The sequence below is a fragment of the Mirounga leonina genome, unplaced genomic scaffold, assembly GCF_011800145.1.
Source record: "Mirounga leonina isolate KUSES-001 unplaced genomic scaffold, KU_Mleo_1.0 Mir_366, whole genome shotgun sequence".
In the NCBI taxonomy this organism is placed as follows: domain Eukaryota; kingdom Metazoa; phylum Chordata; class Mammalia; order Carnivora; family Phocidae; genus Mirounga; species Mirounga leonina.
In genome coordinates, this window is record NW_023270709.1 from 656,790 (window position 1) to 684,527 (window position 27,738).

Consider the following 27,738-nt stretch of genomic DNA (forward strand, 5'->3'; position numbering starts at 1 on the left):
CTGAGGCACAGAGATTTTATTTGCCCAAGATTTCGAGGCATTAAGTGGTAGAACCAGATTTCTTCATCACATTTCATGCTCCAAACCACTCAGCTGTAAACACAATATGGCAGGTTGCCATTTAGGGGTCCTAAAATATCTCAATCCTGCTCCCACCCTGGTGCCAGGCAGCCTGACCAGCATTGAGACCAAGCCAGGGAGGTGGTTGTCTCCCTTTTCTATTTCTCTATCCTTCATTCATGACCAGAGGAAAGTTTCCCCTGACCCTCGTCTCACATTTGGTACATACCTTGTACCCTGAATAGACAGTAAGCACCTGGAGGGCAGGGATAACTATTCAATGCATATTTATTGAATACTTACCATGTGTTGGAGCCACTGCTAGGGGTATATGTATATGTTTGAGGGCCCAACATTCCTGGGTCTCAGTCCTCTGCCTCCCACTGGAACCATGCCCCTCCCAGTCCCCGTAAGTCTGTGGGAAGCTGGGACATAGGGGAGGGTCAAAGCCTACATCGGGGTCCTCTTAGGAAAGGGACCTGGGGGCGGGAGGGGGGTTCTGAGGAGTAAAACCACTTCCTGTGTAGCTAGTTCCTGTGTTGACAGAAAGAGCTTAAGGGGAGGAGGGGAGTGGAGAGAACAGGAGCCTGGGGCTGGGGGTCTACTGAGACTCGAGAAGGCCAAGAGTCCTTCCCCATCATGAACGCCCTCCACTACTGCAGCTGGAAGAGCTTTTCACAGTCTCTGTGCTCCCCTGGGGCAAGAGAGGTCGAGCAAGCAGTTTGGGTGGGAAAAGAGAACTGGAGGAAGTTGACAGGGATGGGCGGGGCCCGTGGGGGGGCTGACCAGGAACCCAGCTTCCTGCTCAGTACCCAGGCATCCAGCCCCTGGCTCACCCCCACCCCTTCCAGCCCCCACTCCCCTCAGGAACCCAGGGTTCCAGCCCTCCTCCCAAATCCCTGCTACCCCTCCCCCATCAGTTTCTCCCCCCCAGGGGATGGAGGCCGAGAGACCCCAGGAAGAAGAGGAAGGTGACCAGGTGAGCTGCGCACTGGGTCGGGGAGGCGGACACTGGGAGAAAGGGAGGTGAGAAGACCTGGGGCAGCGACGTAGTAACAGGGGACTCAGGGGACTTAGAAGGGCTTGGGCAAACTGAGGCAGGAACAGAGACACACTGAGAGAGGAAATGGGCTGTTGGCCTAGCCCCCCGCCCACCACACCCCCGCCTAATTGGACCGGATGTCTCCCAGGATCAGGGCCCCCATCAGGATGAGTTTGACTGGCCCCCTGTGAACACCACCGCTCGGCCTTGGCGATCTGCTCCTCCGTCCCCTCCTCCTCCAGGAACCCGCCACACAGGTACCCTCATCCACCCAGGGAGCTCCCTGACCATGGTGCCCACGTCCTTCCTGATCCCATTACCAAGGCCCCCTCCATCGTGGGCCCTCTCCCCACCTCCTCCTGACTCCCCATTACACCCCCTCAGCTCTGACCCCAAGTGCCTAATCACCTTGCACCACCAACCCTCCTGTCTGCCAATTTCTCTGGGTCTCTGAGCCCTACCCCTCCTCTCCCCAGCCCTGGGGCCCCGCTCCGCCTCCCTGCTCTCCCTACAGACTGAGCTCCTTCTGGATTTGGTGGCTGAGGCCCAGTCCCGCCGCCTAGAGGAGCAGAGAGCCACCTTCCACATCCCCCAGAACCTCCCAAGCATAGCCCCAGCCCCACTCCGGCCTCTTGAGGACAGAGAACAGCTCTACAGCACTATCCTCAGTCACCAGGTGAGACACCTCCCCAGAAGGCAAGACTGAGGCTTCCTGGTCCCTTGGCCCTTGTTGTCTTTTGGGCCCTACCCCTCTTTCTCCCCAGCATCTGCCCCCTTGCCAGGCCTAGTCCCCCCGTGCCCATCACAGGTGTCCCCTATACCCCTTCACCAGCCTTGGCTCCTATCAAGGCCTGTTCCTCTTAAAACCTCACCAACACCCTTCCTTCCCTCCACTCCTTCAGTGCCAGCGGATGGAAGCCCAGCGGTCAGAGCCTCCCCTACCCCCAGGGGGACAGGAGCTCCTGGAGTTGCTGCTGAGAGTTCAGGGTGGGGGTCGAATGGAGGAGCAAAGGTCCCGGCCCCCCACACATACCTGCTGAGACTTCAGCCCGCCCCTACCAGCCACTCCGCACTCCTGGGGCTCAAAGCTGGGCAGCCCACTGCATGCCCTCAACTCCTGCTTGGCAGGGGCACCAGAGACTGGAGGCCCCAGGAGAAATCTCAATATTCATCACCCTCATCCACCTTTCCTGGGAATGGAGGGGGTGAAAGTCCTCAAACCCTGGGCATAGTCAAAGTAGGATGTCATTTAACTCCCTCCCCCAGTATGTAGGAGCTTGAAGCAGTGAAAGGATCCCAGCCACTGAGGGACACCCCACCCCCTCCTCTGATCCCAAGTAGTGGCAGTAAGTCCTGAGCTGTGGAGACACCCCCAGTAGTCTAGCCACTAGGCAGAATCTGAGGGCTCAGGCCTCCATCTCCCAAGAAAAGGCAAATCTCCCAAGGTTAGGGCCTGACAGACAGTTCCACCCTCCTTTTCAATAAGAAGAGAGGGCATTGCAAAGAGATAGATCATTCCCCCACCCCACCACCAGCACCCCCAGCCCCAGGACTAAGGGGCCTACAGGCTGTGAATGGACACTTAGCACTGCCCCCCCCAACCTCCCCACTGCTGCTCTGAGTCTGATGTTTTGGTTGTATGAATAAATGTAATTCTCTTCCAAACTGAAGAAGACTGGTGTTTGGGGCTGCGGGGGGGGGGGGGGGGGAGGCGCGAGGGAAGGCGGGAGGAAGGTGAGGCCAGAGGCCGCCTCTCTCCCTAGTCTGGCGAGAGGCCAGCTCCCCTCCCTGGCTGGTTAATTACTGGCTCATTAAGCAACGGCTGGAGACCTCCCTAATTATACCCCCCCAGCCCCCCTCTCCTGGTTTTAATTAAGTAGAACAGGGAGGGGAGTCATTAGGACAAGAAATATGAACTGCGCTGTCTGTGAACCCAGGCATTCTAGCGGCCAGAGCCCACAACACCTAGATCCCTAATTCGGAACCCAGGTGGCGGCCCCCTCGCCCAGCAGGCCCCGCTTCCCAGGCCGACGACGTGCAGCCCCGGGGCCTTCGCGTATTTTCCCCGAAGGTCTAGTCTCCTCCCCTCGTCTCCTCTTCCCTCTCCCCTCCTCCACTCGGTCCCAGTTCCTCTGTTTCTGTGTGTCTCTCTCCGCCCCCAGCTCCTCCCTGTTCCTCCTCTCTTCTCCCCTCCTCTTCCTCCCCGGCTCCCCTCCCCCAGCCTCCCTCCCTCGCTCCCCCCTTCTCCCTCCTCCCTCCTCTCTCTCTCTCTCTCACACACACCCCCGCTTGGGCCTCCTCTCTCTCTCCGGCTCCATTTTCTCCGCCGCCGGGGGCCGGGGTCTCCTGTGGGGGGCCCAGCCGGTACCCCAGGTCTCCCTTCAGGGCCAGGGTGAACCTCCGGGGGAGTCGGGAGGGGGAAACGGGTGGGGGTTGGGGCGGAGGGACCAGCGGGCCCCACCGAGTTTGGGGGGGGGGGAAGTAACCAGGCGGGGGGAGGGGCGGAGCAGGGAGGGGGCCTCAGGGCCCCCCCCCAAACTATGGACGAGCGGCTGCTGGGGCCGCCCCCTCCAGGCGGGGGCCGGGGGGGCCTGGGATTGGTGGGTGGGGAGCCTGGGGGCCCTGGCGAGCCTCCCGGCGGCGGAGACCCCGGTGGGGGTAGCGGGGGGGTCCCGGGAGGCCGAGGGAAGCAAGACATCGGGGACATTCTGCAGCAGATAATGACCATCACCGACCAGAGCCTGGACGAGGCCCAGGCCAAGTGAGTGCCCCCACCCCGGGACCCTACACAGACCCAGCTGAAGCCCCATTCACAAGCTCTGAATCTTCTGGGAGTCCCCACCCCCACCCCCCACTCCAGGACCCTCTCCAGGATCCTACAGCTCTCTTCTCTCCTTACTCCTGGGAGCCTCAAGATAAGCCATCCCTCTCAAACCTCCCTTCACCACCAGACCCTGAAACCTTCAAAGAGGGGAGCCCAGGGTGGTCTCACTGCCCCCCCCCACCTTTCACTGACACACCCCCCCACATACTCCCCTGGAACATCCTTCCACCTCCAGAGCCAGGTTCTGGCTCTCAGACTAAGAAACTGTTATGCTGTCTTCTTAACTCTCCACCCAGCCCACCCTCATCCTTTCCAGCCCTCAGCCCTCCCCAAAGCTCCTACCACTCCTCTCCACCATGGCCCAGCCTCCAAGGGTCCTCACCCAGCCCTTGGCCCCTGCTCAGCCAGAAACTAGGAGTATCAGAGCCTCCTGCCTTGCTCAGTCCCAGGACCCTCCATACACCTCTGTACTGAACTCCCCCGCCCCCTCTCTGGCACCTCAAACTCTGACCCTTCTCACAATCTCCATCTCTTTTCCTCTGAAATCTACCTAGTCACCCTCGTGTCGGCAGTCACCCCCAAATTCCCCTTCTATCCCCCTCTAGGCCCAGTTCCCACAGCCCCGTGCGTGCCCCCGGTGCCTTTATCTTGCTGCCTGCGCCTTCCCTCCATCTTCCTAAAGCCAAGCAGCTTCCCCACATCTCCACATCCCAGGAGCTGATCTCTCCCCAAGAACCCCCCCCACTCTGTCCTGTCCCCACCCCCACTTTCTACCTCCCTTCTTGTTCCCAGGCTTCCCCTCACCCTCATGGTCCCCCCCCACCCTGCCCTGCCTCTGTTCCTGTAGCTCAACTGTTCTTTCCCCTTCCTCCCTAGGAAACACGCCCTCAACTGCCACCGCATGAAGCCTGCTCTCTTTAGTGTCCTGTGTGAAATCAAGGAGAAAACCGGTATGTGAGTCCCCCCCCTGATTCCTCACCTCTGGGGACTGAACCCTGTTCTTTCTAGGACTCAGGCCAAGAGTTTGACATCTTGGGGCCCTGAGGACATTAGGGGTTAGGGAAGTTGCTAAGGGGAATTGGGGAGGGAACCGAAGCCTGGAAACTTGGGTCTCCAGGAGACAGCAGGAGGGCTGAGCGCTGGCTGTGGGTTCCCTGAGTCCCTAAGTTCACTTGCCTGCACGCTAGGCCTCAGCATTCGAAGCTCCCAAGAGGAGGAGCCGGTGGACCCACAGCTGATGCGCCTGGACAACATGCTTCTGGCGGAGGGTGTGGCTGGGCCTGAGAAGGGGGGGGGCTCAGCGGCAGCAGCTGCAGCCGCGGCAGCCTCCGGGGGCGGCGTGTCCCCTGACAACTCCATCGAACACTCCGACTATCGCAGCAAACTTGCCCAGATCCGCCACATCTACCACTCGGAGCTGGAGAAGTATGAGCAGGTGAGGAGACCAGGCTGGAGTGGGTGAGAGGAGAGGCTCTTGTGGGGCATCCCCAGGCCAGAGGGCCCCCCCTCACAGCCCACCGGCCCCCGCTGCAGGCATGTAACGAGTTCACGACCCACGTCATGAACCTGCTGAGGGAGCAGAGCCGCACTCGGCCTGTGGCACCCAAGGAGATGGAGCGCATGGTGAGCATCATCCATCGAAAGTTCAGCGCCATCCAGATGCAGCTCAAGCAGAGCACCTGTGAGGCTGTCATGATCCTGCGTTCCCGTTTCTTGGATGCGAGGTGGGGCTCCTTCCCGCTCTTCTCCAAGCCTCTGGGCCACCACGTTACTCAATATGGTACTCCGTGGCAGGGGCACCCTCTAGAGTGGTGCAAGATGGAGGCCCTGCCAGGGTAGCCGGCCTCCTCACCACCAATCTCCCTCCTCTGCAGACGAAAACGCCGCAACTTCAGCAAACAGGCTACTGAGGTCCTCAACGAGTATTTCTACTCCCACCTGAGTAATCCATATCCTAGCGAGGAGGCTAAGGAGGAGCTTGCCAAGAAGTGTGGAATCACGGTCTCTCAGGTATTGGGGAGGCTTGGGGTGGGGGAGCAGTTTTCAGGTTAAAAGCTCTCTGATTCTACTGACCAAGGGGCTTACAGGGAGAAAGGTCTGCACCCGACCCTCCTTTCTGCTCCACACCCCACAGGTCTCCAACTGGTTTGGCAACAAGCGGATTCGCTATAAGAAAAATATTGGAAAGTTCCAAGAGGAGGCAAACATCTATGCCGTCAAGACCGCCGTGTCAGTCACCCAGGGGGGCCACAGCCGCACCAGCTCCCCGACACCCCCTTCCTCTGCAGGTGGACCCCCGCTGCCGTCCTGGCTGGCTATCTTGCACACTTCCTGCCTTTGTCCGCACTTCCTATCTAGGCAGGATCACAGCAGAGAGTGGGCCTTTTGGGGTGAGAGGGACCTAGCTGAGATGGGGTGGAGATGTCAGGGGACAAAGGGCACCCCAGCGAAGTTACTTCTGCCTGTCTTCCAGCAAGTGGCCAGGAAGGGAGGGGGAGGCCCAGACACGGCCTGCTCCTCTGAGTGTTGCAATGTCTTAGGGATAAGTTGCTTACAGTGGCATATCCCCGAACTAGTTCAGAGGGCTTTTTGGAAACAGAACTGTGGTGAGTTTCCTGTTTGCCATCACAGGCTCTGTTAGACTCTTCCCTAATTCCCCTCTCTGCTCCCCCAAGGCTCTGGCGGCTCTTTCAATCTCTCAGGATCCGGAGACATGTTTCTGGGGATGCCCGGGCTCAACGGAGATTCCTACTCTGCTTCCCAGGTCAGGTGGCCCACCTCCCCTCAAGCAGGGCTTTCCCAAACTTGGTTTCCCTCTCTTCAGAGTACTAGACTCCTCACTGTGCCATGCCCTTCTTTGCTGCCTGCAGGTGGAATCACTCCGACACTCAATGGGGCCAGGGGGCTACGGGGATAACCTTGGAGGAGGCCAGATGTACAGCCCTCGGGAAATGAGGGTGAGTGGACACCCGACACTCCCTTTGTCCACCTCTCACCTGGACAGGATGGCCTTTCCCCTGGCAGCGCTCTCTCCCACACCGGACTGCCCTGCCCCAACCGACTCTCTCTTTTTCCAGGCAAATGGTGGCTGGCAGGAGGCCGTCACCCCATCCTCAGTGACCTCTCCCACAGAGGGACCAGGGAGCGTTCACTCTGACACTTCCAACTGATCTTGCCCCTCAGGGCCACAGGGGTGGGGGCCCACAAGGCAACTTTTGAAGAGGACGCAGGCATCCAGAGGACAAACCCCAGACACAGGAGAAGCACAAGACAGAGAAGGGCCAATGGGGTCATCCCTTCCCCAACCAGACTCTCCAGTGCTGGGGGTGCTGACTACGTGGCAGGGAGAATGGGGGCCCCTGAGGGGAGAGTGGGATCTCCCCTTTTCCTTTTTTCAGTCTTTTTTTCCTCTCCCTCTCACACACAAACCACACACCGAGAACCCTGTTGTTCAGATCGCTTTCCCTTTGTTCTACCTGCCATACTGTATTCCGTTTCTGTCTCTTTCTCTGGGCTCCCCCACTGCCCCTCCCCACCCCACTTATCTACTCTGGAATCTGTGGAGAAGCCAGCCCTGCCTGACCAGAGATGCCAAAACTGGGGACACAGCTTCTGGACAGAGGACATGGGCCATGAACCCTGTGCCTCCCCACCCCCTGCCCCTCCAGATGGCTTTATTACCTCATACGCAGCTCATCTTAAACCAATAGAATCGCTCGGTGGACGAGAGTGTCTGACTCAGATATCTACCTCGGAGGGAGTTTCTGCTACTTTAGGGAATTGTTGACTGGGCTTTGGGGTTGATTGTTTTTTGGTTTTTTTTTTTTTTTAAGGAAAGAAACGAAACCCTGGGATCCATTTGTACTTTATAAATTTTTTGTTGCTATTATCAGTTCTTAATTTTTAGTTTGGGAAAGTAGATGTTTTTATAAATATATTGTGGTTTTTTTTAATTTCTTGCTTTCTCATGTTAGGGGTGATAGCCAAAGGGGTCATAAGAGAAAGGGGAACAAACTTGTAAAGAGGCCCACCTGGCTCCAGTCCTGTCCATCAGAAAGTGTGTTTAGCAGGGCACCAAGCCTGCCCCCCTCCCCCCGAAATCACTTACGTGTTCTTTGCTTGTAAGATCACTTAAGTGTTCTTTGCTTATGCAGGCAGCTCTCTGCTGCGTTTGGTGTGGAGGTAGTCAGGGGCTTGCTCTGCTGACCTATCCCCCTCACCCTACACACACACAAACACACACAACCCTTGGGCAGGGCTGGACTCAGTTATTTTGAGGAAGTGCCACCTTCCTGTGAGTGACACGTCTTTAAACCTTTTTAAACTACTATTTGCAGATTGGAGGGGGAAGAATGGGAAAGGGGTTATTGCCAAATATGTTAAATATGGGTTGGGTTGCTTGTATATGTATCTCCCTCAATTTCCCCAAAAATGAGGCATTTTTTTTTTCTCGGTCCAAAATCAAGAGGGTGGGGAGACAGAGGAGGGAGGTTGCAAAAAGCCAGGTATGGGGGAAAGTAAAATCACCAATGTCCCATCCTTGGCCAGAACCCCACCATCTGAGCCCCTCAAACATCCTCAGGATTTTATAAGACTGTCATAGTGGGTAACCTCTCCTGTCAAAGGTCCAGACAGGACTGGAGGGGAGCAGATTGGGAGCAGATTAGATGTGTGATGGGTGGTGGGTGGGAGGCACGGGCCGGGGGCAGTTCTCTCCTCACTTGTAAACTTGGTAGTTTCACAGAAAAGGAAAAAAAAAAAAAAATCAGTTTTAAATAAAGAAATTTCTTTTTTCCCTGGGTTTAGTGGAGCATTATTTTCAAAAACATGAGAAACCCCAGAATAAAATCTTTCTCTCATAAAGCCCCAAACAGGTGTTTCCCCCAACTCCTCCCAGCCTTGCCCTCACCACCCAGGCCCCAGGGTTCATCCAAAACCCTCCCCAAGGACACCAGCCAGGCCTGAACCCTGTTGCCCAACCTGACCTAAGTAATATGGGGCTCCAGTCGTCCACCAGGCAAGCCCTCAGTGGACTGACGGAATGAGTTGGGGGTCCTGAGTAATGACAGATCCTAGGAGGTCCACTCCCCGCCCCCATGGATGTGGCTGTGCCCAGAGACTGGCAGTGCCTAAGGGTGGGGTGATAATTGTTTCTCCTCGTACCTGAAGGACTCTTGTCCAAGAAGCATGAATTCCTAGCATTCCCTGTGGCGGGACAGGATGGGAAGATGGGGGTAGGGGAGAGGGTGCAAGCCCCACCTAGGGCTAGGGTGGTGGCCACAGCAGTGACGGGCAGACAGAGCCAGGAGCCTGGGAAGGAAGCAGGATGGCAGCGGCGGGAGCCTGGGTGCTGGTCCTCAGTCTGTGGGGTGAGCCACTCCCCCTCCAACACGCCAATCCTCCCCACAGAAAGCAATTCATCCCCCTCCCCAAACCTGCCCAGAACTTTCCTGGAACCCAGGCACTGCTTTTCAAGCTCCCTCCCCCATCTTGTCCTAGTTATCTTAGCCCCCCTTTCCCTCCTACCCCTCCACCATTGTACTGTCTCCCAGGAGCAGCAGTAGGCAACCGAAACATCACAGCCCGGATTGGGAAGCCACTGGTGCTGAACTGTAGGGGGGCCCCCAAGAAACCACCCCAACAGCTGGAATGGAAACTGGTAAGCAGGGCTCCTGCCACAGCCTCCCCACTCCCAGAGACCAGGGATGATTCGCTTCCCCATCTCCCCGTCTCATGAGTCCTTTCCCAAAGGACTTGCACTGTTCAGGCCCCTCTCCTCTGTCCCCAGAACACAGGTCGGACAGAAGCTTGGAAGGTCCTGTCTCCCCAGGGAGGCTCCTGGGATAGCGTAGCTCGAGTGCTCCCCAATGGCTCCCTCCTCCTGCCGGCAGTAGGGATCCAGGATGAGGGGACTTTCCGGTGCCGGGCAACAAGCAGGAATGGAAAGGAGACGAGGTCTGCCTACCAAGTCCGAGTCTACCGTAAGAGTTCCAGGGCCTTCTCCATGGCCCACCTCTCATCTAAGGAAAAGCCTTCAACCCCAGCCCTTGACTCCTTGGCCCTGGTGTGTGAGAACCTGTGACTTCAGCTGCCCCAGATCCCACACCCATGCGTGAGAGTCTTCAAAGCCGCAGCCTCTGACTGAAATTTTCCCTCCTTCAGAGATTCCGGGGAAGCCAGAAATTGTCGATCCTGCCTCTGAACTCATGGCTGGTGTCCCCAATAAGGTAGTGGAAGAAAAGGGGGGTAGTAGAAAGCAGTCCTGAGAAGAGGAAGGGGGTGTAAGGGAGGTGTGTGTGTGTGTGTGTGTGTGTGTGTGTGTGTGTGGTCTCTTACTTTCAAAGATGATGAAGGTCACTCTTTCCCCAGGTGGGGACATGTGTGTCCGAGGGAGGCTATCCTGCAGGGACTCTTAATTGGCACTCAGATGGGAAACCCCTCATACCTGATGGCAAAGGTAAGTCCAAAGTCCCCCCTCCCAGCTGCTTTCTTTCTGATCCCTTTCCCACACCCACCCCGGGATATCTTGCCTTGTCCTCCCCGCCACCATAGGAGTGTCTGTGCAGGAAGAGACCAGGAGACACCCTGAGACAGGGCTTTTCACACTCCAGTCGGAGTTGATGGTGACCCCAGCCTGGGGAGGAGCTCTCCATCCCACCTTCTCCTGTAGCTTCAGCCCTGGACTTCCCCGGCGTCGAGCCCTACACACGGCCCCCATCCAGCTCAGAGTCTGGGGTGAGTGGAGGCCCTCAGAGAGGGAAGAGTTAAGCCCATGGCCACTGAGACCACACACAGGTATAACTCTCAACTTCATGCCCTCTGCCCCAGAGCCTGTGCCTCCGGAGGTCCAAGTGATGGTACAGCCAGAAGGTGGGAAAGTAGTTCCCGGTGGTACCGTGACCCTGACCTGTGAAACCCCTACCCAGTCCTCCCTTCAAATCCACTGGATCAAGGATGTGAGTGACTTGGAGAGGGGGCTGGGAAGTAGACAGACACATCACTGGCAACTAGGACAGGAGGCCCATGGAGAGGCAGGCAAGGAGCTGGGAAAGCCGACCGAATATCTGAGGATGTGAAGACAAAGACAGGAGTATGGGATGTGTGGAGATGTTGTACTAGTCTCCTGTCCCCCTGCTCCCCCCAGGGCATGCCCCTGCACCTTCCCCCCAGCCCTGTGCTGCTCCTGCATGAGGTGCAGCATGAGGACCAGGGAACCTACAGCTGCGTCGCCACCCATCCCAGTCATGGGCCCCAGGAAAGCCCTGCTGTCCGTGTCGTCATCGGTGAGGAGACCTCTCTCCAAATCCCAGGGATCCTGGGGCTGGGTTAAGGGACAATGTAGACTTCAGTTCGCTAGCCCATCCTGGCCCTGTCCCCAAGAACCACCACACCCCTCCCCAGTGCACCCCATCCAGGCCTCCTCTGTCCCACCCAAACCCTCCCAAGAGAGCGGCCCAGCCTGTCCCCTCTCTCCTCTGAACTGAAGAAAGGGAAAGACTCCATCAGGGCTCCCACTAAATAGACTTCTCTCAAACTGAGACCTTCCCTTCTAACTTGCTCTTTCTTTCAGAAGCAGAGGAGGGGCCGATCGCAGGTGAGGGGTTGGAAGCAGATGGCCCCAACGTGACTGGGGGATGGATGGTCAACAAGAAAGGAATGGTGAGTGGTGGGGGCCCTCGCTTCTCCCCATCTCTCTACAGGCTCTGTGGAAGGGCAGGAACTGGGAACTGTAGCCCTCGTCCTGGGGATCCTGGGAGGCCTGGGGATAGCCGTCCTGCTCATTGGGGCCATCATGTGGCGAAGACAGCGACGTCGAAGAGAGAAGAGGTGAGTGGAGAAAGCCAAACACCTCAGGCTTGGGACCTCCAGGCAGCAAGGAGGGGTGTGGGGGAGGAAAGATGGAGTGCTAGAAACCATGTGCAGAATTCTCCCCAATCCCCCTCCCCAGGAAGGCCTCAGAAAACCAGGAGGAGGAGGAGGAGCGCGCAGAGCTGAATCAGCCAGAGGAGCCAGAAGCAGCTGAGAGCAATGCAGCAGGGCCTTGAGGGGCGCACAGCTAGACCCCATCTATCAGCCCCCTTTTCTCTTCCCCCGGCTCCGTTCTGGCCCCAGATCAGTTCTCCCCTGTATAACCTGTATCCCACCTCACCAAACTTGCTTCCACAACCAGAGCCTCCCATAGCGATAAGTAAACACCTCACCCATTTGCTCTCGTGCACGTGTGTGTGTGTGTGTGTGTGTGAGAGAGAGAGACACCCTCACCCCCTGAATTCTTGAGAGCCTTGAAGAAGAGAGGCTCACCCTCACACCTCCCCACACCACACAGATATTTACTCAAGTTGGGGAGAAGATGCTCCTGTCCTGGAAGGAAGGAGGTAAGGACAAAGGTGGGCAGAGCTCCCATCAATATATCTCACCTTGTTTATTGAATTTATAATAAAGGAGGTAGTGAGGGGAAGAAAGCACTTAGAGTCAGAACCCATATTAGACACTGGGGAGAGAGAAATTAAGTTAAATCAACACGGGGAAAGTAGGAGAGAGTCAGAGGGAGCCTTGCCCATCTTTCAACATCAAATCAATAAATGTGGGGGAAAGCAAAGGATCAGGAGAGAGAAGAAACAGACACTCTCTTTTGTCTGTCCTCCTGTCCCAGAGTTGGGAGTTATGACGCTACTCAGTGAGTTCAGAGCAGAAGGTTCTCCTATACTCTGCACAGATGTCACTCCTCCCCACACCCTCCTAGAAAGTGGCCAGGGTTGGCCTTAGCCAACAGAAATGGAGGAGTTGGGGAGGAGGGGCCAGGAGTAAGGAAGGGTCAGCAAGGACCCCCAATACTGATTCTCCTCTGGCTGGAGGTGGGCAGGAGGGAGACAAAGATCAAATACTGAGCAGCCAGAAAAAGAAGAAGATGGCGAGAAACAGGAAGAGGGAGTCCTGCCAGCTGGAGGCCGGGTGACCCTGTCCCAGATCCACACCTGTAGGAGAGAGGAAAGCTGTGGAAGAAGCATCCACTCCTGGGTTGGGAAGGGGCCTGAGCTGAGGGAAGGCTCTTACCTGTACCCCGACGGAACGGCTCATGGGTGTTGAAGACGGTCGTGAAAAAGCCAAAGGGAAAAGCACCAACACCAAATGAGAAGTGAAAGCCCCCAGTATCGCCAAATGACTGGAATCCCTAGGGAGGTGGAGAAAGTCAGAGGAGAACTGGGCAGGGTCTGTGACAAGGAAGGAACACAATCGGACAAGACTCACCCCTCTGCTCTCCGGAGCTGGTCGCTGGCCCTGGGGGCGGGGTGGAGTTTTCAATCTGAAGAATAGAAGAGGGGCTAGGCACAAGAACGTCCTCTCCCCTTCCACACCCCACTCCCGGGGCAGAAGCCCTCCATCTTCCGTCAGCACCACCCCCTCTCTTTCACCTGGGGTCCTGGGGCTTCTGGCTCCCTCGCCCATAAAGAGGGACCACCTTTTCTCTGCTGATCCCAGCTTTACACACTGGGCACTCTTGCCGCTCTGGTCGCGTCTCCAGCCACTGAGGGAGAAAATGAAGTGGTTTCCAGTTCACAGCAGGGTCTTTCAACTCCTCAGACCTCCCCATTTCCCTCTTCATCTCCTCTGAATACGCACCTGATGAAGACAGGGCCAACTGGATGGGGGGAAAAAAAGAACGTCAAACTAGCTACAGAAAAGACAGACACGGACCGGACCTCACAGAGTCCGATCTCACCCCCTCTTCCCAGGTATTACCTACTGTTTCTTTTCATATTTTTGACAACCTCTACCAAGCCAGCCAGTTTGGCCTTCCCTCTTCTCTGATCTTACAACATGTAAAGCACTATCTATCCCCAACATGCTCAACCCTTTTCTCTCCCGCAACACACACACACACACACACACACACCCATCCCCTCCCTTCTCTGCCTTTCGACTTAAGTTTTCAGGTCTCTTCAACCAGGGCTTTCCAGATCTCCTCTTTCAGCCCCAGCCCCACCCTTGCCCCTATCATTCCCAAACCAAACCCCCTTTACTAGCACCTGCCCCCACTACTCCTTTTCCTCTCTTCTTCGCTTAATAAAGTCCCTATTTCCACCATCCTTTAACTTCTCAGGGTTGCCCCTTCAGTACCCTTGTCCTCAGGTTTGTTATACCACTCCCTACCCATATCTCATCTGAATGTGATCCCACATTCCCTAGGTCTCCCCAACTCAACTAATAAGGCGTGCCTCCCCTAACCTTTGGGTCTAATCTGTTAACACCTGTACAGCTAAGACCCCTCACTTTCCGGGGTAAGGTGGCTCGGGTCTCATCTGTACAGATGTGCTGTGCCCCACCCCCCCCCCCCCCCCCCTCCTCTTAACACACCGTATCCCTCAGCTCCTCGTTCCTATGACTCTCCGTCCCACGGGTCTCCTCTGTACAGACATGACCCTCTCGCCCACACATACCAAAAGAGACGTAAGTCCCCTCCTCGGGCCTCAGCGATGGGGATGTGCCCTCCGATTACCTGTATGATTGTATGCCACCCCGCCCCCAGCCCCCGCAGTAAGGAGGTGAGCCCCACTTCTTTTCTCCCCCTCCCGGATTCTCACCAGTACAGGTGGCCACACACACTGACCACAGCTTCCCGAGCAGTCTCCAAACAAATATTACATTCGAAGGTCGCGCCCGCCCCGCCCCGCTCGCGGTTTGGCCCTTCGGGGCCCCCGTCCTCCTCCTCTGCCGCTGCCATGGCCGGTTCTGTTTCGCCTTCACGTACCCCTCAATCCCCCCAAACACACACACACACGCCCCAACAACGAGAAACCGCCTCCAGCCCACGATCGTTGGGCGGGCTTCAAGGTTTTCTAAGCACTATTGGCCTGAGTAACTGACAATCACACAGTTCAAAAGAAAGGATTGGTCCAGAGCGTAGGGGTAGGTTTGCGCAGTCCTGCCCTTGCACAATGATTATTGGCTGATACAGTCTCAGTCAGTATGCAATGCGATGGGATTGGTAACAATTCGATACGTCCCGTCGCCCGACCAGGGAGAGATTTATTCGTCTGATTAGCTGTCAGTCATAACCAAAGGCCAGAAGCAATTGGCTCGGGACTACATCAGGCCTCGCCTACTACAAGCCCCTTTCTTTCCTTCACTTCCCCTTTCAGAGAATGTCCGATTCCTATTGGACTTTGGATCGTAGGGCTCCAAAGCACTTGATTGGCCGGAGCTCGATGGAAAAAATGGTGGTTAGGTAAAATGCGCGTGCGCAGCAGGCGGCGGGAAGGGGTGGGCCAATCCTGTGAGGGTTAAGCTTTCTCTGGTCCCACCGCTTCACCTCTATCTTGTCGCCATGGTGACTGCTCTACGATTGGCGGGGTTTGGGGTTCAAAGGCCTTGGCTCGGCCTCATCCGGGTCCTCCGGCTCTGGTCTCTCTAGGTTGATTGGGCAGTTTCTTTCACCCCTGATTGGCCGAGAACGGAAAAGACGGCGAAAGGCTCGGCAAGAGACCAAATACTAAGGTCGCAGCGTTCAAAATGGCTCCGGCCTCCTTTCGTGACGTAGAGAGCAGAACTTGGGTTCGCCCCTCCTTTTTGGTGAAGAAGGGAGCAGAACTGGGATCAGCTCGACGTTTGGATGGTGCGAGCATCGATCTGCGGCGCTGGTGTTAACCCATCTCCCTCGGCTAGAGAACTCAGCCTGCTCCTCCTTAGGTGATTTGCAGAACAAAACTAAAGGCCCGCACCTTTTTAATGTGACACAGGGTATGACAGAGTTGATCTCGACTCCGTTTTAAACCTTAAAAGCAGAAAAGGCCTAGTTCCACCCTTTCGTGAGTAGGTGCCGAGGGGGCTAAGGCCCGCCCCTTTTTGGGCGACCCGCGGTGGAATGGGGTCAGGCCCGCCCCTTCCGTCCTGTAATGTGTCCCGCAGAACTGGGGTCTTCCTCCTGGGTTGGACCCCTGGGACTTGGGCAAGCCAGAGCTTGGGCTTTTTGTACGAGTTTGGGCCTTTTCTACAGTCAGTGATCCTCACTGTGGCCCAAGGAGCAGAACTAGGTAACAGCCCTCCCACTACCAGTGTTCTTTACATCCTCTACTTCAGGGCGTGTAAACTCAAGCAGGGCCGAGGTTGTGTCTGGCAGCGGGGACAGAGGCTGAGGGCAGTACAACACCCAGAAAAGGTCCCACGTGACTCAAGTGAGGAAAGGTGAGAGGTTGGGAGTTGCCTAGAGGAGGGAGCGGGAGGTGAAGGTACAGGATGCCTGTACAGGTTTAGGAGAAAAGTTATTGAGGAAGAGGTGGAAACCAAGGAGAGGAGTGATGGAATGATCCCGGTAGAGGGATAGTGGAAGTATGGGGAAGAGGAGATCAGGGGCTGGAGAGGGAAGAGATACAGGACCACAGAATTAACGAGGCATGCTCATCCCAGAGTAACCTAGCGTTCTTTCTCATTTTCTTTTTTAAAGCAACCTAATGCCCAGTTTCTATTGGAAAAGATGCGCTCAGATTCTATGTTGTGGAGAGGGGCTGTCTCAGCTTCAATGACTAAGGAGACCGATAGGAAGGAACCAGAAAAGCAAAAGTACTGAGGTTAAATAAAGAGCGTGGGAGGACAGGGGCAGGGAGAGATTCTGAGAGTATCCCTTCTCTTTAAAGACCTGAGGGGGTTGAAGGAGGGAGCTGGACTGCTGGGCGATAGTGGGGACGGGGTAGGGGGAGGGCAAAAGTCATAAAGAACCAACGAGAGCTGCAGGGTCAGGGAGATGGAGCCCTGGAAAGAAGACGACAGATGGAGAACTCAGTGCTTAGCGTATAGTAGGTGCTTGAAAATATCTGGAATTGAATGGGGGACAGGAAAGAGGTATTCGGAGAAGAGTTGGAAGGAATAAACAGCAGATAAGGGAGTTGAGAATGGAAGAAACCAAGTGAAATTTCCAGGAAGAGGAGAGCTGATGAAGAAGGAATGGGTCAAGGAAGGAATACAGCACCAAGGGACACACAAGCCATGTGTACTGAAAGGGAGTTGGAGGAGAAAAAGACGCAGCTGGAGCCAGAGAAGGCCAGAGACCCAGGCAGAGCCCAGCCGAGCTCTCGCGGGCGGAGCTACCAAGAGGAGACTGGCCGATGCTGGGAGGAGATGCCTGCGTCTCTGGGGGGCGATTGGCAAAACGGGCCGCCCATCACCGCCCCCTACTTCCTGGCCAGCCCCGGAAACCAGCAGGCGTTGGGGGGGGGGGATAGCGGCAACAGCAGCCCCAGCCCTCAGAGAGACAGCAGGAAGGAAGGGAGGGAGGGAGGGAGCTGGGGGGACAACCCCCCTCACCATTCCTACCGCAATGGGCCCAGCCTCCCACTCTCACCTCCCCTCCATCGGCCGGGGCTAGGACACCCCCAAATCCTGTCGCCCCTTTGGCACCGACACCCCGACCGAGGCAGAGACACAGCCACCCGCCACCACCGCTGCCGCAGCCTGGCTGGGGAGGGGGCCAGCCCCCCGGGCCCCCCACCCCACTGAGGTGGGGGCGGGAAAGGGATGGGAGGAAGTGGGAGGAGGGTGCTGAGAGGGACTTGGAGGAGGGGATGGGGGAGAGATTGGGTCTGGGAGGCGGGCTGGGGAGACGGTTGCTGGGGAAAGGAGAGGGGCCCTGAGAGGGAGGAAGGATGGAAGAGACACAGAGGGAGGAGAGACTCGGAGACCCTGTGAATTTGGGATGGGGGTGTGGACAGAGAGTCCTGAAGAGGGAATTCCTGACACCGTCCCCAATTCCTTTTCCTGCCCTTTGGCCCCACATGACTCTTAGGGGGTTGTGGCCGGGAGAAGGCGGTTTCTTGCTCTCCTTCCCCCAGCAGAATTTGCTTCCTAGGAATGCCCTCAGATACCTGTTTCCATCTAGGCACAGGACCTTTCTCAGTGGCCGTCCACACTGGGCTAGATCCTTACTGACACACAGATGCTTTGTGGGGGGCCATGTTTTCTACATTGAGTCTGTGTGCCTTTGACATGTATAATGGATTATGTGCGGCTAGCTTCTCCCTATGCTATCCGTGGACTGTGGAGAAATGATGTGTTATTTTCCATCAGAATTGCCCATTCTCCTATCTTATGTCCGTGTCTCATGCCCAGTCTTGACAGTGTTCAAATGTGTGAGTTTTTATGTTATTGCATCCATTATGTGGTTTCATGTTTCTTGCACATTTTATGCTTTTGCATGTTTACTTTTGCATGTAAAGATTATCCCTTACTTGTTTTGGTTCATATATCATGTATTATGTCCACGATCCTGTCATATGCAGTAAGTCTTCCTGTGTGGGATCCTGTGGTTTAGTTGACTAGTGCACACTCCTGTTGTGATCAGGCTGACCTGTGTGCTGCATGTGTTTCCCAGTCAGGGTTCACACCACACCTGTGCGTGCTGTGATCCTTTACATATTTATCATATTTATGCTGATGTGACACGTCCACAGCATATGTGCTTCTGGTTACACATACTATTTATTTCATTTTATTGGCAGTATATTTTTGTGAGTCTTATGCACATTACCCATTTGGCACTCCATGGTGCTAATTATTAATCCTTGGACATTTCTGCTCCGGAGAGGGTCACTTAATGTCGTGTATTAGAGAAAAAGGTGACGGGGCCTTCATGTCCCCAGAGAACCATCCCCATATGCCTTACCTTGCTGACCTTCCTGGCCTGTGTCTCTTCACATACATTCTCTTTCCGGGGGCTATGGCCTGTGTCTCTTCACATACATTCTCTTTCCAGGGGCCTGTCTTCATGGAGCTCAGTGCATGCCACAGGGTCAGCCCTGCTGTGCACGTTATCTCTTCCCCACTCTTTTTGCACTGTTGGCATGTATTTGATGACAGCAGCATCTCTCCCCTGTGGCATGTTAATCCCCATTCTGTATGTTTCTCTTCTGTGTGAGATGGGATGCGCTATCTTGATTGTTGGTGCTCTCCTTTCAATGTGACCGGATATTGTGTGTGCATATTCAGAGGTTACTGTTAGGCTTCTTATGTTCATGGTTTTCTGGTGACTTATCTTTTCACAGTTAATAGTCCTCAAGAGTGTAGCTATTTGATTCCTGATCATCTCTGTCATTAATTATGGCTGTGTGGTTATGTGTTCAGCCTTATAATCTGTTCCGCAGATGTTTATTGAGCCCCCTCTCTGCCTCCTGCTGTCCCGGGTATTGGGAGTTCCTACCCTCAAGCCACTTACAGACTAGGGAAGGAACAGAAATGCCAGTGAGCAGTTACATACACTGTGGTGTCAAAATCAGTGGTTCTCAGACTTGTGTGCACACCAGACTCACTTGGAGGGCTTGTTAAAATACAGATTGTTGGGCCCAAGGCCCAGGATGTCTGATTCGGGAGATCTGGGGTGAGGTCCAAGAATATGCATCTCTACACTTTGAGAACCAGTGATCGAGATGAACGTGTAATGAAAACTCAGGCCAGGTGGGGTTCAAGAAAGCTTCCAAAGCATGAGGCTGAGCTGTGTGAGGCAAATGAAGAGGCAGAAGGGCATTCCAGCCTGTTCGCAGCACAGAAGCAGGAAAGACTGTGGTGTATCTGAGGAACTGGAGTTGGCGCGAAAAAGGCTTTTGTGGGGGTGTGGCCAAAGATGGAAGCAGAAGTCAACTTGTCTAAAGGGCCTGTAGACAAGACAGGGAAATGCTCGGATTTGTGTCACAGAAAGATCTCTGTGGTTGCCATGTGGACGACTGTTTCTCTAGTGCCTATTTATTAACCTTCCCTGATTGGCAACGGACTTACCTTTGAACACAGACCTCCTTGTCATTGGAAGGGAGTGCCTGTAGCCTTGCTGGGAGTGACAGGTATTGCCTGAACACCATTTTGTGACTTCTGACCCTGCGGCCAACAGTGGGGCAGAGTGGAGGAAGGAGGAAGAACCTAGAAGGCAGGTTCTGTGTGCCTGCCGGCACCTCTTCCTCCTGAACTCTTTCCTCTCCCAGGGCAGGTGGTGTGATGTCTGTTTTACTCTCTGCCCTCTTTTTTTTTTTTTTTCACTTGGTCAGGCCTTACGCATTGTATCTGCCTGACCAGGTAGCCTGCAGTATCCCTGGAAGCGGGGGAAGGGGGCAGAAGGATTTGTTTGCCTGCCTGTGGAGGCAGGATTGATAGATGGTAGCTACTTCTGGTATGTCTATGGGTTTATCTGGGAATGGGAAGGGGGGTGGGGGTGGCTACCTTGGGGGAGAAGGGTTTCTCTGGTTATGCATTTACTACACATTCCTTCATCTGTTACTGGGCATGATTTTAAGTTTGCCTTCTGGTGTGAGCGGGTCAGTCTGTGTATGACTGTGTGGGTTTGTGTTTGCGTTAGTGACAGAGCCTTTATTCTAGCCACTGTGCTCTTGAGAATGTCTGTGGGTGTTCTGTCCCGTAACTGTATCTGCTATGTGTACACCTATGTGTATTTATATGGGCAGCAGCGGCACCGTGGTTAGGAATACAAGCTGCTTAGGTTTAAACGAGGAAGTGCCTCTGAGGAGCCCTGTCCCCTCAGGTAAGTTATTTAACCTCCTGTAAAATGTAAATTGTGTGGTTCGTATTTAAGGGTTTAACATAGTCTATAGATCAGCCCTAACCCAACGGAAATATAAGGCAAGCCACATGTAATTTTTAATTTTCTGGTAGATACGTCAAAAAAGGTAAAAAGTAACAAGGTGAATTTAATTTTATTTATTTATTTATTTTAAAGATTTTATTTATTTATTTGACAGAGAGAGACACAGTGAGAGAGGAGCACAGGCAGGGGGAGTGGAGGGGGGAGAGGCAGGCTTCCCGCCAAGCGGGGAGCCCAATGCGGGGCTCGATCCCAGAACGCTGGGATCATGACCTGAGCCAAAGGCAGGCGTTTAACGACTGAGCCACCCAGGCGCCCCGGTGAATTTAATTTTAATAATATGTTCTGTCGAAGCCAGTATTCTGAAAGGTTAAGATTTCAAAATGTAATCAATACAAAAGATTATTAGTGGGCTATTTTACATTCTGTTTTTTTATTCAGAGTCTTTGAAATCTAATGTGTATCTTAACACTTACAGCAAATCTCGGTTCAAGCTACCACACTAGACAGACAGTCCTAAGACCTTACCAGCTGCAAGTGTCTATTGCGGTTACTGTTGTCCTCTTATCATGTGTCTGAGTTGTGGATGGCCGTATCTCATGTCTCTTGTCTTTGTGAATGTTTCTGGAGCCTTCCAGGAGAGGGGTGGGAGAGCAGTCCTGAGCTCCCAGCCCCCCGCACCCCCATCCCAGAGAGGTTTCCTGGGCAGGTTTTGCTGGGAGCCCTGACCCCATCCTGTGTCTCTGGCCCTTGTCCTCATAGCTTCTGTGCCCTGCCCACCCCTCTCCCCCACCCAGGAGCCAGGCCCACTGTCCCTTGCCCTTTCCCCTGCAGGCGGCCAGAATGGAGCTGTGGCCGGGGGTATGGACCGCGCCGCTGCTCCTCCTCCTTCTGCTGCCCCTCCTGCTGCCCGCCCTGTGGTTCTGCAGCCCCAGTGCCAAATACTTCTTCAAGATGGCCTTCTACAATGGCTGGATCCTCTTCCTGGCTGTGCTCGCCATCCCTGTGTGTGCCGTGCGAGGGCGAAACGTCGAGAACATGAAGTGAGGGCTGGCGGCGGGGGGGGGGGGGGGGGGGGGGGGGGGGGGGGGGGCGCCGGGGGGGGGGGGGGGGGGGGGGGGGGGGGGGGGGGGGGGGGGGGGTTGGGTGATGAGAGAACCTCAGAGTCAGAAGTGAGCAGTGGATGGGGAGGATGTGGGGTGTGTAGAGAAAGTAGAGAGAGCCCAGGGACAAGGAAGGCCAGAAGACTGCAAAGATGCCTGGGAAGACAGCGGGATGGGGGAACGGAGGCCTGCCGACGGACGGCAGTGGGTCCTGCTGGAACCCCTTGCCATGACCCCACAGGATCTTGCGCTTGATGCTGCTGCACATCAAATACCTGTATGGGATCCGAGTGGAGGTGCGCGGGGCTCACCACTTCCCTCCCTCCCAGCCCTACGTCGTGGTCTCCAACCACCAGAGCTCACTGGACCTGCTTGGTGAGATCCCTCATAGGGCACACCTCCCCCCCACCCCTGCCATGCCCTTCTTCCTTCCCCAGAATCTCTTCCTCTAGGGGTCCTCACCTCCCCTTCATCTGAACTTTGCCCCCTGGCTCCCTTCTCCCCTTCCCCCCCGCCAGACCTTCTCACCTGCATAGGCAGGCTAATACATGTTTAATCACCTCTTCCTCCCCTCAGTCTCCCTTTTCCTTTATCTCCAGTCCTTAGTAGTGTGGCCCCGCTTACCCTGACACTTCACCTCCTTTGGCCTTCACCCTTCACCCACCCCACCTTTGCCCTAGGGATGATGGAGGTACTGCCAGGCCGCTGTGTGCCCATTGCCAAGCGTGAGCTGCTGTGGGCTGGCTCTGCTGGGCTGGCATGCTGGCTGGCAGGAGTCATCTTCATCGACCGGAAGCGCACAGGGGATGCCATCAGTGTCATGTCTGAAGTCGCCCAGACCCTGCTCACCCAGGACGTGAGTCACCCTGTGGGAAAGGAGGGTCAGGGCATTGTGGAGTAGCGCAGTTGTAAATAAACTGAGATGCAGGGCCAGCGGGCCTCAGCGGTCCCATTACAGCGTCACAACCATATTCTGACCCCTCCGTGTGTGGTTCCCCAGGTGCGGGTCTGGGTTTTTCCTGAGGGCACGAGAAACCACAATGGCTCCATGCTGCCCTTCAAACGTGGCGCCTTCCACCTTGCAGTGCAAGCCCAGGTAACGACTACTTCCCCTTCTGCTACTGAGCCCCCCAGCTTCCACCATCCCTTTCTTTCTTGGCAGACGCTTGTCATAGGGCCTTGGAAGGGAAATGTGGGCTGTTTGTTTTTCCCTTTCCCCAGGTTCCCATTGTCCCCATAGTCATGTCCTCCTATCAAGACTTCTATTGCAAGAAGGAGCGCCGCTTCACTTCCGGTGAGGGCTCGAGTAGACCTGGGGCTGGGGGTGGCCAGAAGGGCCATGGATGAGAGAGGTTAGAGGGATTGGCCCCACCAGGGAGGAGGATGGGTCGGTGTCAGAACTGAGATGTCCAGAGGATCATCCAGTGTGACCGCACATCAACCAATAAATATTTATTAAGCACCCACCATACCCTGCTACACGGGTAACGCTCAGTCCCTCCAGGAGGGGCCGTTACTGTCCAGTGGGAGAGATAAGGCCTGTGTGCACAACGCTATAGTAACACTCGGCAGTAAAGGCTAAGCTGAGACGATGGGGGCTGAAAGAGTGCTGAGGAGGTGTCTGGACTGGGTGCATGGGGAAGGCTTTGTGCAGGAGGGCCTCGGACCAGGTGGCAGCTGACAAGCACAGGGCCAGTTGTCCAGGGTAGGGGGAAGAGAACTGAAAGGTTGGGGAGGGAGGAGCAGGAGAGCTCAGAAACTGTGCCCCACCTGTGGGCAAAGGCCCAGGGAGACAGGCCATGATGGTGCTCACCCCCTCCCAGGGCGATGTCAGGTACGGGTGCTGCCCCCCGTGCCCACAGAAGGGCTGACACCAGATGACGTCCCAGCTCTGGCTGACAGAGTCCGACACTCCATGCTCACCGTTTTCCGGGAAATCTCCACTGATGGCCGGGGCGGTGGTGACTATCTGAAGAAGTCTGGAGGGGTGGGCGAGGCCCGGCTCTGAACTCCCCTCCCATTTACCCCCACCTTCCTCCCACACCTACCCGCCCAGTGCGCCCTGATCCTCTTCCTTGTTTCTCCTCTCCCCACTGTTCTCCTCTTGGGAATCTTCAACTTCTGAAGTGAATGTGGATACAGCACCGCTCCTTGTCCCCTCCCAGCTCTCCCCCACGGACTCTCTTGCCTCGGTGCAGTCTCCACTCTGACCCCACCCACCTCCTGTGCCATCTTGTCTGTGGGACGGTTACCTCCCCCCTCATCTCCAGTGGCTCACCTACACGAGGGTGGGAACACGCCATCCTTTCCCCAGTGGACCCTCTTCCTTTGTGATCTTCTCTCCCTCTCCACCCCACATTGGCCAGTGGACTCATCCATTCTGTGGAACAATACCCTCCCACAAGTCCATGGATTCAGTGGACTTATCCATTTGTGAGGACTCCTCACACTGTGGCTGGAAGTGATGCCTGGAACATTCCTGGCTTATCCTGGGAACACTCTTCAGCACCCTCACACTCCCTCCCATGGAGCCTGTCAGTGGAGGCTGGACTCTTCTCACTCAGAGGTCTATCTCATCCTGCCCATACCCAGGTGCCCAGGGGTGAGCATACTCCTAGATGCCAGTTTGGTCTCCACATTTCTGCTTCCCCCTGTCCCTGTGGTACAGTTCTTCAGTGGTCCTGGCCCCAATCCAGCCCCCTGCAGCCCTGCTGTACCATTCTAACCACACACAAGGGAAGAGGCAGACATCAGGTGCTGCACTCACTTCTGCTCCCTGGGGAATTGGGGAAAGGAACTGAACCCTGGCTGGACGGATGGGAGGGCTTTTAATTTATTTCTCTTCCTTTTGAGGCTTCCCTTCTCTGAGCCAGTTTTCATTTCCTCCCTGTGGCATTAACCACTCCTGCCTCCCACCCCAGACCTATGCCCACAAACTGGGGAGATGGGCTGGGAGCAAAAGGAGAGGGCAGGACCCAGTTTTGCGTGGTTGGTTTTTATTAATTATCTGGATAACAGCAAGAAACCGAGAATAAAGACAGAGAGAGAGAGAGATCTGGGCACTTTCTGGCTGCATTTGTGAAGGCATTAAAGTGGTTCTCGCCCAGGCAACCTGCCCCAGCCAGAAGACTCGGGTGGGCCAAGGCACCCATCTTCCCCGCCTTTCTTCAGCTCTTGGAAGTCTCCATCACTATTGCTCCTTAGTGGCAGATAACCTTATCTGCACTTCCCCACCTGGCCGATCCCAAAGGATTAGCGGGGCCAGTTTCTGTATAAATTAGGGGACCGGGGCTCTGGAGAGTTTCCTTTTTGGCCGGTTGAGGCCTGGGCCCAGGCTGTTGTCCTCACAGGAGCCTGGTGAATGACAAGGAAGCAAGCAGACACATTGGCTGTAGACTTCTGGGGCTACCAGGGCACTGGAGAGACTCTCACCCAACAAGAAGTGGACTGGGGACAGGGCACCAGAAGAATGGGTGAAGTGTGGATATCTAGGGACAGTATGGGAAGACTGAAGTGTTGGGGAAGGGCTTGGGGAAAAGAGAAAAGTGATCTAGGGAAAGGTGTCTCGGAGAGCTGGGCGCAGCTATTGGGCGAGGGGGGTTCGAGCAGAGAGGGGTAGGAGGACTCACTCACAGGCGCCTAGCCTCTCCTCCAGCAGCAGCACCTGATCGCTGAGAGACTCGATCCTGTCACTGCGGCCCCATAGCTCTGCCACCTTTTCCGGCTGTAGCTCTTCCGGAGGCATGGGCAGCACAGCTCGGACCCAGGCCCCGGCCTGACCAGCCCACTACAAAGGAAGAGACACCTCAGGAGTGCTGGGGTGGGGCACACCCTGCCGGGAGGGCTTGACCCCCATCTCCACTCACGTGCTCCAGCCGCTCCAGGCGCGCTCGCAGCTCCTGGATCTCCCACCTCAAGACGCGCTCATCATGTTCTGCTTCCCGAACTGGAGACAAGAGTGTGTCACCACTGCCCAGTCGAGCCCGGGCCCTCGCCGCCCCACTCACTCACCCGCCACGCTGAGGACGCTGGCACTGGTTGGCGGCTCCAGGGCGCCCTCTGCGCACGTGCGCCCGTCCGGGCCCAACACCAGACCCTGGGGACAGTGGCAGGTGAAGCTGCCCGCCGTGTTGATGCAATGGTGCGAGCAGAGGGTGACGCCAGTCCTACATTCATCCACGTCTAGTTAAGGGAAAGAGGAGAGGGCTAAAGGGTGGGGGCGAGCCGGCGCCCCAAGGGTGGTGAGGTCCTGATGCCGCTGGAGGTGGGGATGGGGGTGGGCCACTCACCCACATGACAGTGCTTCCCACCCCAGCCTGGGGTGCACTCGCACTGCTGTGGCCTGACGCAGACGCCTCGGTTCAGACATGGCTTGGCGCAGATGGCTGTGGGTGCAGGAGGGCGGTTCGAGACAGGACCAACAGCCAGCTTCCCCAGCCCTGCAACGCGCCCTGTCCCCAGGCCTGGGAAGACCCAGTCTTACCTTCATCACAGGTGAGCGCCCCCGGATGCCGCTTCTTCCAGCCCTGGCAGCACACAACATGGGTCTGCTGCACCTCCCTCCTCACCTCCCTCCACGCCACTCGGTATGTGGTCCTAGAACACAGGCCTGGCTGTGAATGTTGGTTTATGGACTTTGGTCTGGGTTCTTGAAGTTCTTCTTGAAAGACTTGCAGAGTCCAGGCTCCCCAGCCCTCACCTGTAGGTGCTGCAGACGTGCCTTCCACTGCACACAGTCAGGTAGGGCTTATACACTGCTTGGCTGTAGGACTCGTTGTAGTGGAGGGGGACCACCAGCATCTGCTTGGAGCAGACCCCCTGACTGCACCCAGGCCGGAGGGTGAGAGACACTGAGTGGGCCAGGCCCTGGGGGCCAGGAATCCCTCTCCCCTCAAGGCTCCAATGAGGCCCCACCCCCATTCTAAACTTCATGGTTTTGCCACCTGTTGAAGTCCCACCCCCAGCAGGTTTCCTGAAGACCTCATACCTGCCCCCGCCCCCCGTCATCACCTCTCTTTAAGGGATCCACCCTTGGCCCCCTGGACTGACATCAGTAGCAGGAGGAACGAGAGTCCGCCTAAGAGAGTGTATAGCTCATCCCTGGACCCCATGATTCTCCTTGACTCCAAACTCTGCAGGCTGCAGGCAAGAAGAGGTTAATGGAGGCCCTTCCCCTCTCTTGTAAGCTCTCCAGCTCCAGCCCCTCCAAGAGCCCAGTCGGCTAGTGCCCTCTAAGGGAGTCAGCACGTTCATTTGTACACACTTGCACTAGCCACCAGCATTGTCTACACCTGCATGTACATTTAACGTGACCCCTTCGTTCAGCGCACACGGTCCCCGCAGCATCATGCAAGGGCACACCCCAACACACTCCCTCCACCTCCCCTCTGCACAACCCAGTTAACTCTCCCCCAGGACCCTCCTATCTGTAACATGCCCTCTTCTATCTTAATTTTTCTATCTTCAAAGCCTCAGATATTCACCATTACACCCCCTCACACCCTGCACCCAAAACCATGCACCTAGAAAATGCACCTTAAATACATCCCTACTACCTCCCACACCGACACCCCTCCCACAACACTCCCCAACTCACACTCATTCTAAGGCTCATCCCCCATTGACATGGTCTCCCCACCTGTCTTTCCCTCTCTCCGGGAGACTTCAAGTAGACCAGCCTCAGCAGCAGCAGCTCAGACTGGTGGGCGGGTTGGGCAGGCTGGGAAGGAGAGGAGGGGCTGGGCCAGACAGAATCCTCCCATTCTTGCCCCCTCCCACAAGACTTCATAGTTCCAGCTTGATCTGCTCCGTGGGGTCCAAGTCCCACTACCCTCACCACCACCCCAGGGAAGGGCCCCCTAGAAGTAAATTTCCAACCCTCTGAGGCCCCTTATTTCTGGACTCCCCAAATCAGCAGAGGCTACTGGCTCTGTAACATCACTGGTACCCCTGGCCCTTGCCACACCCCTCAACCCAACACAGACTGGGGAAGAAGTGGGGGGCAGGGAGACAGAACTGGCAGAGAAAAGCAGGGTCAGGTGATGGGAGAAGAGGCAAGATCAGCTGAAGAAAGAAAGGAGGGCAAGTCCTCACAAAAGGCCAAGGGGGGGGCGGGGGGACAGCCCAGGGCACTAAG

The 27,738-nt window shown here is 55.9% G+C and overlaps 6 protein-coding genes across 13 annotated transcripts; 4 read left to right on the top strand and 2 right to left on the bottom strand.

Annotated features, from left to right (window-relative positions):
- Positions 1–608: 608 nt before the first annotated feature.
- On the top strand, positions 609–2,767 carry GPSM3 (G protein signaling modulator 3). Its single transcript, XM_035030511.1, has 4 exons — positions 609–1,039; positions 1,251–1,359; positions 1,579–1,778; positions 2,005–2,767. Exons 1-4 carry the CDS (start codon positions 998–1,000, stop codon positions 2,140–2,142), a joined length of 489 nt encoding a protein of 162 aa, XP_034886402.1. The 5' UTR covers positions 609–997; the 3' UTR covers positions 2,143–2,767.
- Positions 2,768–3,627: 860 nt separating this feature from the next.
- PBX2 (PBX homeobox 2) lies at positions 3,628–7,879 on the top strand. Its single transcript, XM_035030512.1, has 9 exons — positions 3,628–3,863; positions 4,803–4,876; positions 5,114–5,361; positions 5,460–5,650; positions 5,801–5,936; positions 6,061–6,214; positions 6,602–6,690; positions 6,797–6,883; positions 7,004–7,879. Exons 1-9 carry the CDS (start codon positions 3,643–3,645, stop codon positions 7,094–7,096), a joined length of 1,293 nt encoding a protein of 430 aa, XP_034886403.1. The 5' UTR covers positions 3,628–3,642; the 3' UTR covers positions 7,097–7,879.
- Positions 7,880–9,252: 1,373 nt separating this feature from the next.
- AGER (advanced glycosylation end-product specific receptor) lies at positions 9,253–12,187 on the top strand. The gene is made up of 11 exons (XM_035030418.1): positions 9,253–9,295; positions 9,479–9,585; positions 9,715–9,907; positions 10,089–10,153; positions 10,296–10,383; positions 10,479–10,661; positions 10,755–10,882; positions 11,071–11,209; positions 11,497–11,520; positions 11,627–11,753; positions 11,875–12,187. Exons 1-11 carry the CDS (start codon positions 9,253–9,255, stop codon positions 11,969–11,971), a joined length of 1,194 nt encoding a protein of 397 aa, XP_034886309.1. The 3' UTR covers positions 11,972–12,187.
- A 146-nt stretch (positions 12,188–12,333) lies between these two features.
- Positions 12,334–14,773, bottom strand: RNF5 (ring finger protein 5). Its single transcript, XM_035030513.1, has 6 exons — positions 14,510–14,773; positions 13,548–13,566; positions 13,340–13,452; positions 13,176–13,230; positions 12,981–13,098; positions 12,334–12,901 (listed from the first exon to the last, which is right to left on the bottom strand). The coding sequence occupies exons 1-6, from the start codon at positions 14,647–14,649 to the stop codon at positions 12,804–12,806; spliced, it is 543 nt and encodes a 180-aa protein (XP_034886404.1). The 5' UTR covers positions 14,650–14,773; the 3' UTR covers positions 12,334–12,803.
- Positions 14,774–15,320: 547 nt separating this feature from the next.
- AGPAT1 (1-acylglycerol-3-phosphate O-acyltransferase 1) lies at positions 15,321–24,652 on the top strand. Of its 5 annotated transcripts, none has more exons than XM_035030523.1 (7): positions 15,321–15,958; positions 21,334–21,542; positions 21,844–21,977; positions 22,283–22,458; positions 22,603–22,698; positions 22,824–22,896; positions 23,426–24,652. In XM_035030523.1, exons 2-7 carry the CDS (start codon positions 21,343–21,345, stop codon positions 23,608–23,610), a joined length of 864 nt encoding a protein of 287 aa, XP_034886414.1. In that variant the 5' UTR covers positions 15,321–15,958; positions 21,334–21,342; the 3' UTR covers positions 23,611–24,652. The 5 variants fall into 5 exon arrangements, with proteins under 5 accessions (XP_034886414.1, XP_034886419.1, XP_034886417.1 ...); XM_035030528.1 differs by having other exon boundaries at positions 15,321–15,665; XM_035030526.1 differs by having other exon boundaries at positions 15,322–15,614.
- EGFL8 (EGF like domain multiple 8) lies at positions 24,582–27,733 on the bottom strand. 4 transcript variants are annotated; one of them, XM_035030515.1, is made up of 9 exons: positions 27,241–27,731; positions 26,613–26,741; positions 26,302–26,424; positions 26,086–26,198; positions 25,892–25,987; positions 25,614–25,784; positions 25,469–25,548; positions 25,236–25,389; positions 24,582–24,956 (listed from the first exon to the last, which is right to left on the bottom strand). In XM_035030515.1, the coding sequence occupies exons 2-9, from the start codon at positions 26,711–26,713 to the stop codon at positions 24,880–24,882; spliced, it is 915 nt and encodes a 304-aa protein (XP_034886406.1). In that variant the 5' UTR covers positions 26,714–26,741; positions 27,241–27,731; the 3' UTR covers positions 24,582–24,879. The 4 variants fall into 4 exon arrangements, with proteins under 4 accessions (XP_034886406.1, XP_034886408.1, XP_034886405.1 ...); XM_035030517.1 differs by having other exon boundaries at positions 27,199–27,731; XM_035030514.1 differs by lacking the exon at positions 26,613–26,741 and having other exon boundaries at positions 26,302–26,402; positions 27,241–27,733.
- Between the last annotated feature and the right edge of the window lie 5 nt (positions 27,734–27,738).